Here is a 19,524-nt window from a genome sequence, read left to right on the forward strand (position 1 = left end):
TGGACTAACTTACATGGGCCATCATGGTCAGATGTGTTTTTTGGCCAAATGGCCTTTTTCAGTGCTGTATGATTCTATCACTCTGAGTGAAACTAACAGAGTATAGTATAATGTAAATGAGAGCTAATATGTCCCACAAATAGTGTGCGGGATTGAGTATAGCAGTGCAGTTTAAAGTGATGCAGCTGATTCCAATCCATTATTTTGGTTTTGTGTTTCTCGGAAATTTGCATTATTTATTTCTCATGTTCTGTAAAATACCCCCACTGTCGTCACTTCAAAAGTCCAAGGTGCAGCAAATATACTTCAGAGCAATGGGCTGTACAAAGTACAGGGTGTTTTCCCCAACCCCTCCATCAGTGTACTTAAAGAAGTGGCTCTAGAAATCGTGGACGCATTGGTGATCATTTTCCAATGTTCTATAGATTCAGGATCAGTTCCTGTGGATTGGAGGGTAGCTAATGTTATCCCACTTTTTAAGAAAGGCGGGAGAGAGAAAACAGGGAATTATAGACCAGTTAGCCTGACATCGGTGGTGGGGAAGATGCTGGAGTCAATCATAAAAGACAAAATAGCAGCACATTTGGATGACAGTAACAGGATCGGTCCGAGTCAGCATGGATTTACGAAGGGGAAATCATGCTTGACTAATCTTCTAGAATTTTTTGAGGATGTAACGAGGAAAATGGGCAAGGGAGAGCCAGTGGATGTCGTGTACCTGGATTTTCAGAAAGCATTTGATAAGGTCCCACGTAGATTAGTGGGCAAAATTAGGGCACATGGTATTGGGGGTAGTGTGCTGACATGGATAGAAAATTGGGTGGCAGACAGGAAACAAAGAGTAGGGATTAATGGGTCCCTTTGAAAATGGCAGGCAATGACTAGTGGTGTACTGCAAGGCTTGGTGCAGGGACCGCAGCTATTTACAATATACATCAATGATTTGGATGAAGGGATTCAAAGTAACATTAGCGAATTTGCAGATGACACATAGCTGGGTGGCAGTGTGAATTGTGATGAGGATGCTGTGAGAATGCAGGGCGACTTGGACAGATTGGTTGAGTGGGCAGATGCATGGTAGATGCAGTTTAATGTGGATAAATGTGAGGTTATCCACTTTGATAGCAAAAACAGGAATGCAGATTATTATCTAAATGGTGTCAAGTTGGGAAAAGGGGAAGTACAACGGGATCTGGGGGGTCCTTGTTCATCAGTCAATGAAAGTAAGCATGCAGGTAACAGCAGGCAGTGAAGAAAGTGAATGGCATGTTGGCCTTCATAACAAGAGGAGTTGAGTATAGGAGCAAAGAGGTCCTTCTGCAGTTATACAGGGCCCTAGTGAGACCACACCTGGAGTATTGTGTGCAGTTTTGGTCCCCTAATTTGAGGAAGAACATTTGTGCTATTGAGGGAGTGCAGTGTAGGTTCACAAAGTTAATTCCCGTGATGGCGGGACTGTCATATGCTGAGAGTATGGATCGGCTGAGCTTGTATTCTCTGGAATTTAGGATGAGAGGAATTCTTACTGAAACATATAAGATTATTCAGGGTTTGGACACGCTCGAGGCAGGAAACATGTTCCCGATGTTGGGGGAGTCCAGAACCAGGGGCCACAGTTTAAGAATAAGGGGTAAGCCATTTAGAACGGAAATGAGGAAACATTTTTTCACACAGAGAGTTGTGACTCCTGCACCTATTGTATATTGTCAATGATTTCCAATTAGCCAATATCTCAATTTTTAATTCTCGTTCATTTAAATCCCATTATATTTTCATTTCCACTTGAGGGTCCCCTTCCAGGCCTCCACTGCTCCTTGACCTTACCTGCATTTGTTTTCCAACAACAAGCAGTAATCATGTTTTGTGTTGCTAGGGTCCAGCACTGTATTTTAAATCAAACCTCAATCCCTTTTCTCAAAACTCTACCTCTGATCAAAGCGTCAATGATCTTGCCTTCGACATACTCCATTTGCTTAGTTTCATTTGGACTATATCTGGGACATATTTCCACATTAGAAGTAATATATAACCGCATGTTATTTTCTTTTCACAATTTTGACTTTTAAAAACAGTTTGTTTTTTTACAGCTACAATTTGATAGTAACAACAAACAAGAAACAATCAGCTGGGGATTTTTAATAATTTTATTATAAATGTCATCTATAGAAAAGAAAACCATATCAAAATTAAGTGCAATGTGACTCACATTGCAGATACAGTATGCAGAATAAATGAAGTAAAAAAAAAAAAAAGCAAAAGCACACTACATAGACTCCAGTTTTACACTGGCCTTCAGCATGGGTGGTGCACCTCTCAAACTCTTCATATCATGACCGACTTAGCCACAGCCAAGAATAATGCCCTCAGGCACAGTTTATGAACCTGACAGTTTTACACGTTAGTTTGCGTTCACTGTGAAGAAATCTATTCTTCCCATGATTGTCCATGTTATTTGGCTTGATTTCAATTTATAATTTCTTTCACTTTGAAGCTTACTTTAAAGCCATGACCTTGGACTTTGCAATCATCTCATTGACGAAACTGTTATTCTGTGCCAGCACCTTAGATTTCAGCATCACCAACCTCTGCTTTACCTCTTCCTCAGACATGTCAGAAATGGGCAAAGCTTTGATGCTTGACAGAAAATCAGCAATGATTCTTTCACCATCCTACAGAAATGGAAGGGAAATATTATTCCACAGTTGCAAACATTTCTTAGAAATGTTGTGATATTTCAGTCTCTGTAATCACCAGAGGCGCTAGACATTCCAGTGAATTATTCTCCACGTGAGGAAATTGCTCTATTAAATTTAATCAAATAGCTAAAGTGTTGCATGATCTTGGAAATCCTACAGAAAATAAGCAGTCGCCTAACCTCCAACGCATTCAATGGTCTGATACTTATCGGAAATACCCATTGCCATTCTTAAATTATGGGAAAACATGTCTCACCTTGTAGCTACTACCAAGGAGGAATCTTCAGATTTAAAAATTGGAAAAAGGTGGAGCCTGAAGGCATCATTTACCAAGATCGTAAAAACTAAATTTTGTGAATGCACGGTAGATCAGGCAGCATGTGTGAAAAGAGAAAGAATTAGCACTTCAGATTCAAAACCCTTTAACTAGTAGGGTCTTGGACCTGAAACTGTAAAACTGTTTTTCATCCTACTTTTATTTCAGATCTCTAACATCTGCAATAAAAAACAAAGACCTGATGGAACTCAGCAGGTCAGGCAACATTTATCACGGGAAATGGGCAATGATGTCGAGAGTCAGGACCCTTCTACAAGCTGATAGAGTTGGGGAAATCTAAAAAGTGAGGTAGGGGTGGGCAAAGCGATAGGTGGCTACATGCGAGGAAGGATGATTGGCACACCGAAGGAGATGGTGAGAAAGTAAAATGGAAACAAATGGGTTTCAGATAAGGAAGGACAAGTGAAATATAAAGCTGAAGGGAGAGCTATGGGTGGAGGGGGGTGGAGATGGGGAAAGAAGGGGAATAAAAGAAAAATGTGGGACTCAAAGTAGGGCGGAGTGGGAGATGAGTAGAAGGTGAAGGGTAAAGGAACATGGTGACAGGGGTGATGGGATAAGGTGTGCAATACTAGCGTAAGGACGTTCATTTCAGATTGGAGAATATTCTTCATGCTGTTGGATTGTAGACTTCAAGCACAATATGAAATGCATTTTTTCCAGTTTGTTCGAGACCTTACTCTGGCAGTGGACAGAAAGGTTGGTATAGGAGTGGGAAGGGAAATTAAAATAGCTGGCACCCAGAGCTCCTGCATATATGGACAGGATGCAAATATTCAGCTAAATGATCACCTTGTCTATGCTTGTGTTTTTTTTTTAGAGATACAGCATGGAACAGACCCTTCAGCCCACCATGTCCGCGCCGACCAGTGATCCCCACACATTAACACTATCCTCCACCCACTAGGGACAATTTTTACACTAACCAAGCCAATTAACCTACAAACCTGTACGTCTTTGGAGTGTGGGAGGAAACCGAAGATCTCAGAGAAAACCCATGCAGGTCACAGGGAGAACGTACAAACTCTGTACAGACAGCACCCGTAGTCGGGATCGAACCCAGGTCTCTGACGTTGCATTCGCTGTAAGGCAGCAACTCTACTTCTGCGCCACCGTGATCGTCTCGCTGTTTTTGCGGACTCTACTCCCTCCTCCTTTTGCTCACCTCCATCCCTCCCTATTCCGATCCCCCATTTCCCTTTTATAGTCCAGCACTTGTCTTTCCCTCAAGATTCCAGCATCTAGTTTTTATTTTTACTTTCCAAGATAAAAATATTATAGACGGCTGCAATGTACATTCTTCGATAATGCTATTTCTAGTTTAAATTATTTGTTTAAACTGCTAGACTGCATATGAGCTGTGGGGTTTTTGGTTTCAGCATCCACTCTATCTGTGCACATCTCCAACACCTGTAATACTAAAACATAAAAATAATTCCTCTTTCCTCCACTGCAAAACGTGCATGCAATTTGAAATCTTGGCAGATGGGGGGGAAGAATAGTAGGTCCATGTACGAAAATTGCACACGGTCCATGCAAGATAAGTAGAGACTAAATAAAATAATTGATGATCAAATAAGAATATTTGCTGCAAATGAATTGCAGCTTGAAACCAATCATAATGATAGTACAATGTAAATCTTTTCCTGCTGCCCCTGAGGCTTAGTTAAATGAGCATTGGAAGAGAATGATTTAAAAAAAAAACACAATTCATGGCTAATGAGCACCAGCTCGTCCACACTGGGCGAAATAGCAATATTGACTGCAGCACGGATCACTCTTCTTGTCAGGTTTATAGTACATTCCTGAGGCAGTGTCGGGTCTAGCCTGTTCTGTTAAATTAAAACAGATTAGCTTCAGTTACAAACCTGCTTTTCTTGACGAGATTTCTTGGCCATTGGCTCATCATCAAAATCTTCGGTGCTCCCTGTGTTCTGGAACTCCTCAAGCTCCAGGGCTTTGTCTTTGGCACTAAGAATGACATGTCTGGGAAACTGCGCAAGCTCCGCCACATGAATTCCAAAACTCTGATCACAAACACCTACAAGCAAAAAACATCATAGAATGTTTACAAAGACTCAATTCATGCAGTTACTGCATGCTTGGGAAGTAATATCAATATGAAGATTTAAAGCAGCTAACAGTACAACTCATCTTGTTACCTGCAGAGTAGGTACTGCAGAGATGAATGACAGCTTCAAGTTCCGAGGAATCCATATCACCAGAACCCTAGGATGCATCCTATCAGAATACATTCAGTGGCACATCTGCAGTACTTCTAGAGAATCCCTTGTGGACATGCTGGCTTTCACAGTTGTCCAAGAAAGTAAATACATTGATGTATCAGTGTGAAGAGACGACGTTAGGTTGCTAGTGATATGAATTTATAGGAACTTGAAGCTGTCGACCATCTCTGCAGCAGCTCTTTTGGGAAGGACAGAGATGTTTACAACCTCCCACCAACAGTCATCTCTTTTGAAGTCTAGGTTGCTGTCCTGACACCATGAAGCAAGGTTCCCGATCTCCTTCCTGCACTCAGTCTCACCAATGTTGTCGATCTGGCCAAAAACATAAAGATTGAGTTGACGTTGTACATGGCCACACAGCAATGGGTGTAAAGGGAGTAGAGCAAGGGACTGAGGACACAACCCTGAGGAACATCAATGCTGACGGTCAATGTGGAGGAAATTATATGACACGCGATCTGACGGAGGTTAGCCAGCCAAGATGTCCAGAAGCCAATTGCAGATGGAGGCACCAAGGCCAAAGTTCAGAAGTTTAGAGATGAGCTTATTTGGTATTATAGAATTAAAGGGCGAACTATATAGTCAATTAATAGTATCCTGACATTGATGTATTTATGGTCAAAGTGATTCAGAGTTCAATTTAGTGCAAGGAAGATGGCAAACTCCAGAGACCTATTTTTCTTGTATGCACGAGGTTTAGATTGTCCAGGAGACTGGAGCAAATGTGGGCATTACGACTCTTTCAAAGCACTTCATTATTTTAGAGTTACTGGGCAGTAGATTGAGATTGTGGCAAGAGATATCATATTCACTGTCATTAATTAATTGTCATCTAATCATGGATGGATGTTACAGGAAAATGCGTGCAGTTAGGGACCTTTTCTTTAAGGCAATACACTGTGAAAACAATCAAATTTAGGACAATGATCCTTTGGTGCACTAAGATCATTACAGAGACTAAGCAATAAAATGGTTGATGTGCAAGAGCAGTAATTGCCCATCCATGCGAGTCTCCATGTAATACTGCAAAAGAACATTAAATACAGACATTCAAAATAAATTTAAATATGGAAGCACACAAATCCTGCTGATGTTAAATTGAGATCAAAAGTGAAACTGTTGGACAGATCAGGCTTGTAAACAGAATGAATTGTGGTGATGCCAGTCAGTGAAACAGCTAAAATATCAATTTTGAACATTTTTGATCGATGAGGCAAATAACTCAGCTATCCATGGGATGACGATGCTGCTTCTATAATCAGGAATTCACTAGACACTTGTAAACCTTTTAAAGCTTGCACTGACTCATGCATATTTTATCGGCATAATTAATTTTTAAATAGGATTAAAAAAAGATGATCAAACGTCAAATCTTATATCTTGTTGCCTCAGATCCAAGAGATACTATCAGGCATATTGTCAAATCTATTTGAGATGTGAAGCTAAACCATAAGTAATAATGCTACCTGTTGATGGGGATGGCATGCAAGTTGCTTTCTACTGAGCTGGTAACTCTTTCAGAACAACGGTTGAGACAGGGGCATGTCTTTAACCCTGGGTGTTTGATGCACAAATGTTGTTTGGATGGCCAGCTACACCCAAAAATTGAAGTATTTATACAATGCAAATTTACACATTTCCTTCTGGATTCTCAGAGATGTGTAACTGCAAAAATAAGAGGCCCACCATTTTCTCTGTGCACAAGAGAAGAACTATTAAACCATAGATACATATGGGAAACAAACACCATTAGAAAATCACACAATCCACTTCCCCATTTTGTTGTGTCACTTCTGAATAGTGACAACTAGTAATGTAGCTTTTTTTGGCCACAGGAATCAAACTGCATCAATAACTCTCCATTTTGCTTTGATTTCCAAACCATGGGTAGGCAATGAAAGACAATCTTTAAGGTATTTCAGAAATAACCATCATAGTTCACCATCCACCCAGTTTATATATGGCAGGAAGACCAGCAATTTAAGATTAAAATACAGATTCAATCAATGCAGAATGATATTGCATTACAAGTACAAATATTTGGAGCCCAATTCTTAATCCATACAATGCTCGTTAAACTATACTGAATATTGGAATCTGTACGAGGCATTGCAGCACAAAATTTAGTTTCAAATCCAAGAAAATGATAGAGAAAAGCAACAAGGACTATTAATGGAAAGTTATCATCAGAAAAGGTTCCTGAAAAATTAGCTTCTAAACTCATCCTTAGTTGTTGCACATGATAAATGATTTACATGAACAAGCGCAAAAGGGTAGAAAACGTAAGGGAAGAAATAAGCAAAAGTTAACAAGCTTGTGCAGAACCTTTGCAGGGGAGTGGGAGACAAAGCAGCAGCAAAATCACAAGGATGAATTCTATTAATGAGCAATGGTATCAACTAGCATAAGAGGAATTAAGACCAAATCAAATTAACTTTAAAGAAATTGTGACCTCAGTGTTATTTATATTTACGATTGTTGCTTTCCCATGTTAATTATAACCATGAAATCAAGGGTCCACACAGACTTGCCTTGACAGTGCTTTCTTGAAAATAGTGACATTTTTACAAATGGTCAATACGAGCCAAACTATTGGCCGTCCATTAATTGCCCATCACAATTTATTTCTAAAACTGGAGCAGTCTTGCTATCAGCATCACTTTTTAAATAATTATTAAAGCAGCCAACATAATCATGGACCACTCACACACTAGTCGTTCCCTCTTTTCCCCTCTCACATAAGGCAGAAGATATAAAAGTTTGAAAGCATACACCACTAAATTAAAGAATAGATTCCACCCCCTTTGTTATCAGTCTCTTGAACAGACCTCCCATAAACAAAGGGTGTATACCTGATATCTCAATCTAGCACATAGCAGCCCATGCGCTTTTTTATCCGCACATTCTCCGTAGCTGTGACACTATATTCTGCATTATTTATTTCCTCTTTTTGCACTACCTGTTGTACTTATGTATGGTTTGATTGTAATCAAACCATCATTTACCTATATAGCACACAAGACAACATATTTCACTGTATTGCAGTACTTGTGACAATAATAAATACAATCCACCACAGATTTACCGGCACCCTTGGTTCCAGAGCTTTTCTGGTTGACACATATTGCCAAACCAGAGAGAGTCCAAATGTATCAGAACAGTCTGCCTAAAGGGCCTGTCCTGTCCCACTTGGGTGTCATTTCCGTGTCATTTACGCGACATCCTAAAAATTGTTTGGCGCGTGGTGGCGTATGCAGTGTCGCGCGGCAACGCGCGACGCCCAAGGGTTTCGAAATGCTCAAAACCCTCGCGTGCCACCTGCGTGACGTATCCCTTGCTCACGCTGACATACGTTTAGCGCGTGGTGACGCACGAACATTGCCTATGCTAATTTATTATGCGTCATCTTGCATCAACGTCCGTAATCATGCGCCACCCGTACGCCATCGGCGCACCATTTACACGTCATTTGAGCGCCGCAACACGTGACCACCCGGGTATAAAGCACGCGTAGTTTTGAAAAGATTTCACTGGAAAAATCCTTGCCACGGAGAACGGACTAAGTACGAACGACATCGCAAATGGCTCCCAAAAGAAACAGGGCCCTCAAGAGCACTTGTCGCGCGACTGTCGTACTGCTAGACAATCTTCGCGTGTCAATCACTACCGGTCTGTCTCGTTAATGACATGCAAATGACACCCAAGTAGGACAGGCCTTTAGGCCACCCAAGGGCCATGATAATGGCCCGCAAAGTCGGCTATGGAAATGAATCTGCAAGCTCTGACCAGGCTGGAACTCCAGTGCCCTGGTGGTGGGTGGCAAATTCGACCTGCCAATCTGCTGCGGTTGGCTATGGGAATGGATCTGCCAGCTTCGACGAGACCGGAGTTCCAGAGCCCTAGCCGCAGGGAGAAAATTCGACCCACTGATTGGCGCAGAAGTCCCGATGAGGTCGAGATCGGCCGCAGCACCTGGCATTGGCGCCACATGTGGGGCATTTCAAGTGTACTCTTGTAATTTTGTCCAGATTAAAGGAGGTGCCGGACCACCAGCCGGAAAACCGGTGGTGGACCTGTACCATTAATGTGCTTTATGCCATTGAATGAACAGAGCAGATAACATTTCAAATTAAACTAATGCCACTGTATGTTTATACATTACCTTTCTTCACACGGTACAACATGGTTAGTGTTTCATCTGTGGTGAGGGCAGTCACATGCAAGTTATTCACTGTTGGTACTTGATCAGCCAGGGCAGTCAACTCATGGAAATGAGTGGCAAACATACAAAATGCACAAATCTTGGTGGAAATATATTCTGATATGGCCCAGGCCAGGCCAAAGCCATCATAGGTAGAGGTTCCTCTTCCCAATTCATCAATAATGATCAGTGAGTGTTCAGTTGCCGATCTGAGAAAGAAATAACACATTAAAGTTAATGATCAAAAGAATTGTCACAGATCTCTACATAGCTGGTGATTTTCATCCCCCATTAAACACCTGCATTATCTTTGATGGCATACAAGAAGCTTGTCCTCTCTTCCACTCAAATTGATATAAAACTGAACTTTTTTCTTTACACGGTCCACAGTGCTCACTGTCGTTCCCATAACTCACTGTGGTGAAATCAAAAACCTGATTAATGTGATCCAGTTTTTTATTTTCTGTGATCAGGATCTGAACTATAACTGTTTCTTCCTCTACTTAACGCTCTTTAAATTGGAGACTTGGAATAAATGCAAGAAGTTTATTTCCCCCCTCTCTCTTCAACATGCCAATCTGTTGTTTTTTTTAAATTATAGAGCTGTACTACTCACAGCAAAATAAAATGAGTGGGGCATTTTTTTTAAACATTTAGAAGACGATTTCTCTCTTACAATGTACAGGGGGAATTAACATGAAAATGTTCAATTTCCAAAGCTCCACATACTGGAACAATGCCTGGGTGTTTGGGGGATAAGTAAGGGGGGTGTGTCTTTCGTCTTTCGTGAGAAAGACACCCAATAAAGCTACGGAAAGGAGTAATGAACCACCATGGCCTAAAAATCCATCAGGCGAGAATGAAATGCTCGGAGAAGGAGAAAGAGGTGCAGCACACAGGCCTTGAACCTGGTGAGGCGCAGGAGGAGCCCTGCCCAGGACTCACCCCATAGAGCCCAGTCCCTCCACGCATTAGAATCTCCCAACCCCTGCAGAGTAGTTATTTAGGTGGCTGATCCGTGGGCAGCTGCTGCTGAGACGCAAGGAAGAGGAATATCAGCTGCTGTGTCTAACCACCTGTTCAATCGAGCCCTCCAATTCATTGACTTCACTGCACTGATTTTATGGACTGGTCAAGCAGGCTGGAAGAGCTGTATGAATGTACCCACTCTCATTTTAATGAAACTCATGAGTCAGGTTTCTAGAGCATGATTTCACTCAGCATGAATTGAGCTGCAACAATTGTTTAATACCCAAGTAAAAACATATGGGTCTTATCCAGATATGCTGGGAATTTGATTGAGTGATTATAAAGATCAATAAAAAGCTAAACACCGAGCAGCAGCTGAACGTTTATTCTAAATTACGGATTTCTAAGATTCTAAATTATCCACTAGGGTAGGAGGCCCTCTGCTACTAAAATAATTAAGTTCCACATTTTTAGCTCTTTTCTATGAAAGCCATTTTCAGAACTCACAACTTAAAAACTAAAGTTGTTAAGTCATAGGAGCAGATTAGGCCATTCAGCCTAGCGTCTACTCCACTGTTTAATCATGGCCGATCTATTTTTCCCTCTCAACCCCAGTCCCCTTCCTTCTCCTCATAACCTTTCTAAGGGTACATCCTAAAATCAGATTGAACACGTGCTGACTGATTTAGAAACATTTTCATTTAAAAAGTCACTCAGTTAAGGTGGAGCACCAAGGTAGCTATGAGAAGCATTCTTACCTCAAGATAGCTGCAGTTTCCAACATTTCCGCCATGAATGTTGAAACCCCTTTGAGTTGACTGTCACCAGCGCCCACCCGAGCAAGGATGCAGTCAACAATACTTATCTCCGCAGAATCACAGGGTACAAAACAACCAATCTGGGCCATCAGAACCACCACACCAGTCTGTCGGATATATGTTGATTTACCACCCATATTGGGACCTACACAATAGGTACAAACAAGAACCAGATCGGCATCATCAAGAAAAGAAGATACAAAGTCAAGATGGTGAATCACATTTCCAATCAACCACGTGTTTGCCTAACTTTGACCATATTTGCTAAGCTGCTTTGGAGCACCTATGTGCTTACTTTGCCACATTTAATAGGGCAACAATATTCTGACCCAGAGTCTTCAGGGTTTCTATCTTGTCTGTGCCCATATGGACTTGTATGGACAGGTTACAAAGCTGGAATATCCATGTCTTGCAGTCAATCGCTGTCAGTCAAGTTAAATTACATTTGGTTTCCATAGACTTCCTAAAAACGAGGGAAAAAACATGGAAAATGTAACGTCATATAAAGTGGATTTACTCATATAAATGATCAATGGACAAAGCAGCTGTGATTGAATCAGCAGCTGCTACAAGCCAAACATGGCAAATGATATTAAAAGACATTTGGAAGGGTTTGGAGGGCATTGGGCCAAATGCAGTCAAATGGGACAAGCCCAGTACATTAACTTTGTAGGTACGGACAAGGTAGGCTGAATGGCCTCTTTCTGTGCCTTATTTCTCTATTACTTTGTGACTAAATCTGAAATAGAAAATGCTGAGAACTACTTTTGACAAAAGGTCATTAACCTTTAACGTTGGCTCTGTTCCTCTCTCCAAGGATGCCATCTGACTTTACTGTTTTTAGCATTTCGTGTTTTTGTGATATTATTTTCAGTTTCAGATTTCCAGCATCTGCTACACTTTGTTTTCGCTCCAGCTACAAGAAACTAGCAAGGACCAGTAGGCAAGGACCTTCACACCTTTGCGCAAACAAAATTGCTCTCTTTCTAAGTTAGGTCAACCATTCTTCAGGCACCAAACCATTTCCCCCTAGTTTGGAAATTATTGCACTGTGGACAGCGCAGGGCAGAATTAATCCTCCGGCTGAGATGAAAAACAGGATAATAGATACTGTGACAAAATTGTCAGAGGCCTAATTTATCAGGACAATGACTCTCAATGAACTTTCAACAGCACGCAGTGACCAGAGCAGAGTTGTATGTGGCAAAATCACAATTAGATGAATTATTAACTTATCTTACTGTTTTATCCAGTAAAATCATCAACATCACCTGTTATTATCTGGAACATCTGTTTATCTTTTTCAAATGTAACATCATTGGGTATGAAGGCCACATCATCTTGGACCTCGATACATGGATGCCTGGAAGCCTTCAAGACAATCCGACCTTGACCTTTTTCAAGGATTACCGGCCTCACATATGGCACAGGGGCTCCATTGGCTACATGGGCAAAGCTGACCACTGCATCCAGTTGTGCAATCACATCATTTAGAGTCTGTTGAGGTTCCACATACCCTGTTATAAAAAAAAAGGGGGGAGATATTATGGTAAACCACAAACCTTTTGTCGGATTTTGGATAGCTTCACCGAAAAGGTTAAGCAGCACAGATGGAAAATAAATAAATTAGTGTTTTAGCTCAATACCTTTTTATCATTAATTCACATGAAGCATCAAAGACTCAAAACATTACTTCACTTTGATGTTTGCAGATGCTGCCTGGCCTGCCATGCATTTTCAACATTTTGTTTTACTTTAGATTTAGTGTTTACTTTTAATATCTGGGTCTGGAAACACACTTTTAATGGAGATTTGGGGTTGGTTGGGGGAAAGGTACTGGAGAATATGAAGGCCTTGTTATATAAAACAGTACAATCTCACCCTACCCACAGGACAGATAAACTGACAGTCTGGCTAATTGAGGTGGGGGGGTGATAGCAGGGAGTCTGGTCACAGCATCTTCCCACAATGGGGAAGAAAGTCTGTGACTTCTTGGTGTGGTCTGGAGAAGCACTCTGATCCCATTACAAAAATAACTTTTGGAACCAAATTTTGATAGGACATTCCTTCTATCATTCCATCCATCCATCTTCAATCTATACATTACTAAAGCTCTCATCTTGTTATCTTCCGGTTTGCTTTGTTTTGACATTTACGCAAAAACAGTACAGGATAGCACTACGATTTTTCGCCACTTTACTCAGCATTCTCCTATGCTGCAAGTGCAACAAGTTTTGATCCGATTGGTGGTATATTTTAAAAGTTATTAAGGTTTAAAAATCTTAAAAACCGTGCATGCGCAGATTGGTATCCTCTCCTGTCAGTCACCGCCGGGATGGCGACGCCTCTTCCTGTACCATCGCTGCATTAATTGGCCGTGTCCGCTGTCAGTCACGGTCGGTCGGCGCGGACTCCGGTCAGAGGAGCGGCAACCTCAAGATCCTGGGCAGGTGAGGAGGGAGAGTGGGGGATTTTGTGTACGGACGTGGCGCCGACGGATGAGAAGCTGAAGCAAAGAAGTGGAAGCCAAATAACCGAATGGAAACGAAGCCGAAATGCCAAATCTCTCTCATAGTTGTTAGTAACAAATCGAGCTGCCTGTCTTTGGACACGTTCGATGGAAGAATTTTTTTTATTTATGTATGGGTCCCATGCTGCAACTGCGTAGTCCAAATTAGGTCTAACGAGGGTGAAGTATAGCTTCTCCTTGACAGAAGTTGAATTTGATGATTGATCAATGCCGGCCAAGGCACCTGGAAATGAGCTTTGTCTTTTCTTTAAATATTGAAGCGTATCAATGCACACAAGCAAACAGACCAACCAGATTTCCATTCAATGCCTTAAAAAGTGAAATTTCTTCTAGAACATTTTACCTGCAGAGATATTAATGATTTCTTTAACAATTGCATTCTGCGCTTCTTCATATTCTCCTCTGTTCTTCACGTATTCCTCATTGTAGGAGCTCAGCTTACTAGGAGAAAGATCCACAAAATAAAGTTTCACAAACTCCGTTCTTGAAATAAACAGCCTCCCATTTTTGAAATAAGCAATGCATTTGGAAAGGACAGTGCATCTTTGCATTTCAGATCAGATTCAGATTCAGATTCAACTTTAATTGTCATTGTCAGTGTACAGTACGAAATGCAGTCAAGGCAGCTTGAAAGCAGATGGCAGTTTGGAATTGTAATACTGAAGGGAAAGTGGTAGGGACAATATTTCACTTTTGTACTAGCAAGAAAATAATGTCCAAGACGGATACAAACTGGAATATTTAAGGTAGAGCCCTTCCAAATTTGTGACAAGGTATGCAATCTACTGTACAAATTCAAATTTAGACAAAAGGGATTCAGAGAGAACAGAATAAAACAAGGTTTTCATTTACAGACACAATGTGCTGGAGTAAATCAGCAGATAAAAAGGATGGGTGAAGTTTCGGGTTGAGACCCTTCCTCAGACTGAAAGTCGGGGGTGAGGGGTGAAGAGCTGGACGCGAGATGAAAATCAGGACCAATCAGGGCAGGCCACAAATGACCTCAGGCACAGTGTGCCTGGTAGGCTCATTGTTGGTTAGGGAAGGTGTGATCTCAAGGGAAACAATGTAGAGAACTGTGGAACTGGTAAAACAACTAGGGTTGTGGAAGGGGGCAGGGGGAGGGGAGTGCAAGTAGACGTTATTTAAAATAAGCAAATTCAATGGTCACACCACTGGTTTGTAAGCTACCCAAGTGAAATATGAAAACAAGATCCAAAACGTCGCCTATTCCTTCTCTCCATAGGTGCTGCCTCACCTGCTGAGTTTCTCCAGCATTTTGTCTACCTTCAAGTGAAATACGAGGTGCATTTCTTACAATTTACATGTGGCTTTATTCTGGCAGTATAGCAGGCCCTGGACAGAAAGGCCAGTATGGGAATAGGATTAACTACTCCGATTGTGCAATGTAGAAAATAAGTAAAATAGTGGGAACTGGCTGCATCAAATTCAGGGGTGTTGAGTAATTTCAGAAAGTGCTCAACAAGGATTTGGATACACAGAAAGAGGATATGTCCTACATTCCCAGACAGCAGAAATAACTAAGAAGAACACACAAATAAAAAATGTTCGAGGAAGTTATTGCTTCAACTTTGTAACCTTTCATCAAACTGGGAAATGTTTTTCCAATAACCCTCATCTTTAACTCCACATTTGTTCCGATAAGTATATTACATTAATTTTGTGGAAAAACGCAGGTCTTTTTGATTTTGTACTCTGTCCTACATCATGAGATTGTCATCCAGCTCCTACTGACTTTTCCTCTGCATAAATCGTCTTAATGCTGTGCATTAAGACATTACCTAACTAAAAATATGTGTCCTGTAGACTAATGAAGCATTAATAATGGAGAAGCAATACCTGGTCATGCTCTAATAGTCAGCTCCCTGTCCCAAATGCAAAAAGCAACATCCTCAGTAGTTAAATTGACTATAGAGTAATTAGAGGTCTCAACCTACTTTGCTCATCAATAGCACTAATACATATTCATTTTTTGGAATTCAAAGATAACATCCTTCCCTCCCCTAACTCAAAAAGTGGAAAAACATAATTATACCAGGCAGTATCTTACCTTAAGGAATAAAATATTGCATTCTATTTTAGACTTAAAAGCGAAGGTATAACTGGGCTGAAAGAGGTTACAGAGATAGAATGACGCATGAAGGAATGACTGTGAAATCAATGTCTGAAAGATGGGGCAATCAGAGGTGGACATGAATTGAATTGAATTGAATACCTTTATTGTCATTCAGACCTTACGGTCTGAACAAAATTTCGTGCCTGCAGTCATACATACAATCATACAATAATAAACAACAATAAACACAAATTAACATCCACCACAGTGTATCCTCCAAGCACCTCCTCACTGTGGTGGAGGCAAAAATCTTAGGGTTACTGTCTCTTCCCTCCTCTTCTCCCTCTGCGCTGAGGCGATTCCCCACCGGGCGATGGCACAAACAGTCCCGCGGCTCACCGAACCCCGCAAACGGGTCGGCTCAAACACCGCGGCCCGGGGTGGTCGAAGCTGCCGCCCTCCAGTCCAGCAGACGCAGCCGCTGGCCCGCGGCTGAACCCCGGACTCAGGTCACCGCCGCCAGAACGCCGTCCCAGCCACCGGAGCACCGTTCCAGCCCCGAGCCGGATCGCCCTCACGTGAGTACCGTTCTCCCTTGGGCTGGGCCACTCCGACGGGAGCGCCGTTCCTCCCTCGGGCTGGGCCACTCCGACGGGAGCACCGTTCCTCCCTCGGGCTGGGCCACTCCGACGGGAGTACCGTTCTCCCTTGGGCTGGGCCAATCCGACGGGAGTACCGTTCTCCCTCGGGCTGGGCCACTCCGACGGGCCACAGCCCCTCACGGGAGAGTCTCTCAGCCCCTCGCTAGGCCGCTCTCACGAGAGCGCAGTTCCAGCCCCGGGCTGGGCCACCCTCACGGGAGCGAGCCCAGGGCGAGTCCTGTCAGCTGCCTCCAGAGTCCCGAGGTCGCCGGCTCCGCCATTAGGCCTCAGCGTAGACGGAGGCAGAGAAGGGGGATACGACAAAAAGGTCGTATTCCCCCGAAGGGAGAGACAGCAAGCCCCGTTTCATCCCCCACCCCCCCACATAAACACAACCTAAAAAACAAAAACGTAACTAGACAAAACGAAAAAAAACAACACAAAAAAGTAAAAAGACAAACGGACTGCAGGCGAGCCGCAGCCGTTCCCAGCGCCGCCACTTCCGGATCACATCAGAGGAGATAACATAGAACAGCACAAGAACAGGCCCTTCTGTCCAAACTGTCTGTGCCAAACATGATACCAAGACCATCTCTTATCTACCTGCACCAATTCCATATTCCTCCATACCCTGCATATCCATAGTCCTATCCAAAAGCCTATTAAAAGCACTATTGCATCTGCCTCAACAACAAACCATGGCAACGTGTTCTAAGTACTCACCACCCTGTGTGTAAAAAATTGCCGCATATCTCCTTTAAGCTTTGCACCTCTCACTGTAAAGCTATGGCCATTAGTATCTGATTTTTCCATCTTGGGGGAAAAGATTCTGACTGTCTATGCTTCTCATAATTTTATACACTTTTATCAAGGCTCCTGACAACCTCAGGCATTCCTGAGAAAACAATCTAAGTCTGTTCAACCTCTCCCTGTAGCTAATGCCCCCAAGAAAAGATGAGGAGCATTTAATGCAGGTGACTCTATAAATCGACACAATGTGATTGCAAGAGGCCAGCCAAATTGGCAATGCCATAATCGTGGGTGAGTTTGGCTGAAACAACCGGCTCTTCTGTAATGCCAGACATTGCTGCCAGGCATCACAGCAGCAATTGTGCAATCCAGGGCAAGAAATATGGCTGGGTACCACCAACATACTAAGCATAGCTGCAAAGTAGCAGCATTAAAATGAGAAATACAAGGCTGCCAAGTAGCAAAACATCCCCCCCCCCCCCCCCTTCACCCAACCCTCGCTTCAAGTTACTTACTCACCATCTTACCACAAAACTGAAGCATTAAAACCAACTGCAATATGCAAGCTGTACCTTTACCTAACTTGGCATGTAGCACCAACTAGTTTCTAGACTAAACAGCTCGGCTCTTCAACCAAATAACATATTTGGAGGCCATCCCAAAGAGCATTGAGTTGAAAGGTTGATGGTATATAGTCCTTGCATACTCCAGCTGGGTTTCATCACTCCAGAAATGTACCCAGGATCTTTCAAAGAAGTTCAACTTCCGTCCATGTAGCTCAATACAAACATCTATCCGACAGTGACAAGCACAATGCAATATGACCCTCAGACATGTCAACATTCAAAAAGATGCAAAGTGTTGTTTTGGTTACAAGCCAAAGCCAAACACGTGACAATAGCACCAGAAAAGAGTAAACAAAATAAAATTCTAACCTATTTGTGAACCGGACTCCATTCTTCTGGATATCTATAGTATTAAATTTCTTATTGTTGCGAAGAGCCTTTTCCTCCTTGCAGGTGACGCGGAAGTAATAACCCAACTGAGCGTTTGACTCCAGTTTCACAGTCTTTCCAGCTTCAAGACCTACATAAATCAACAAGATTATCAAAGGAAACTATCTCACAGATATCCAATTACAAAGTATTCACTTTTGATTCATTTCTCTTCTCCACTCCCAAAACCACCTTTCTCAATCTTAATCCCATTTATTAACACTCTAAAGGTCAGTGTTTCTGGTGTTACCTATGGCTCATCGAACCTGCTACCCACAATATCTTTACAGGGAAGATAAAGATGTAGAACTCAGATTTGGATTGTCAGCCAGGAACCATCCTCTGGATTCAATATTATTAATTTTGATTTAGTATTCAAATGGAAAGTGCACTGATATCTATCACTGATGGATTGATACTCATGTAAAACATCTTGCTGTTTTTAATTATGTTAAAGCCACAATACCATGAAGTTGTTTATACGAACACAAAAAAAAGTCATATAGCTATTTTGTACCTAACTCTCTGACAGCTTGGTTGAGAGCTGACTGCATGCTTTTCTCCAGGTCATCCATCTTTTCTCTCAGTTCAGTTAGATTTGGGTCAAATGATGGTTTTACCAGGTACTCGTGATTTTCCACCTGTTAAAGAGAGTGCTTTTAACATTAAAGTAATTATAGAAAAGCCATGAATCAATTTATCACCAGAAAAACTGGTGTTAAAACACTTATTATCAGTACACTGGTAAGCTAGTGTTCATTTGTGAGGGAGTTTGGGAGAAGAGGAAGGGAAAAATGGCAAAAGCAGAAGATTCTGGAAAGACTCAGCAGATCAAGCAGTGTCGATAGTTAAGAGTTTAATTGTCATATGTACTGAAAACAGAACAATGTAATTCTTATTAACAGCTCAGTAACAGCTCCTATAACAGCTCTGCACAGTATGTAGAGATAACATAAATTTTAAAAAGTGCAATAAATAAAAAAACAAAACAATGCTAGTGCAAAACAAAAAGCAAGTTGTCCCTCGTGCGTCCAAGGCAGTTTGTTGTTTTGTTGGTCTTCGCAGCATTCAAGAGCTTCTGTGGAGAGAAACTGTTCATAATTCAGGTTGATGATCTTTCCTCTGATTGAAAGGTCATTGCAAGCAATACCCACATTGTTTCTCTCTCCACAGATGCCTGATCTGAGCATTTACAGCATTTCTGTTTTTGCAGGTTCTTAACAGGGAAGAATCTATCACCTTGCATTACAAGATAAAAATACCA

General features: G+C 41.9%; 1 protein-coding gene across 1 annotated transcript in view; it reads right to left on the reverse strand.

Moving 5' to 3' along the window:
• Positions 1-2,126: 2,126 nt before the first annotated feature.
• The window catches only part of msh2 (mutS homolog 2), a 52,124-nt gene continuing 34,726 nt past the window's right edge, over positions 2,127-19,524 (reverse strand). The window contains exons 9-16 of the mRNA XM_033025497.1: positions 18,778-18,901; positions 18,201-18,351; positions 14,141-14,238; positions 12,539-12,784; positions 11,208-11,412; positions 9,442-9,689; positions 4,902-5,074; positions 2,127-2,669 (exon numbers count right to left, since the gene is read on the reverse strand). Coding sequence (XP_032881388.1) covers positions 2,493-2,669; positions 4,902-5,074; positions 9,442-9,689; positions 11,208-11,412; positions 12,539-12,784; positions 14,141-14,238; positions 18,201-18,351; positions 18,778-18,901 — 1,422 coding nt within the window. The 3' untranslated portion in view covers positions 2,127-2,492. The remainder of the gene's footprint in view (positions 2,670-4,901; positions 5,075-9,441; positions 9,690-11,207; positions 11,413-12,538; positions 12,785-14,140; positions 14,239-18,200; positions 18,352-18,777; positions 18,902-19,524) is intronic.

The sequence above is a fragment of the Amblyraja radiata genome, chromosome 8 (genome assembly GCF_010909765.2).
Source record: "Amblyraja radiata isolate CabotCenter1 chromosome 8, sAmbRad1.1.pri, whole genome shotgun sequence".
Lineage (NCBI taxonomy): Eukaryota > Metazoa > Chordata > Chondrichthyes > Rajiformes > Rajidae > Amblyraja > Amblyraja radiata.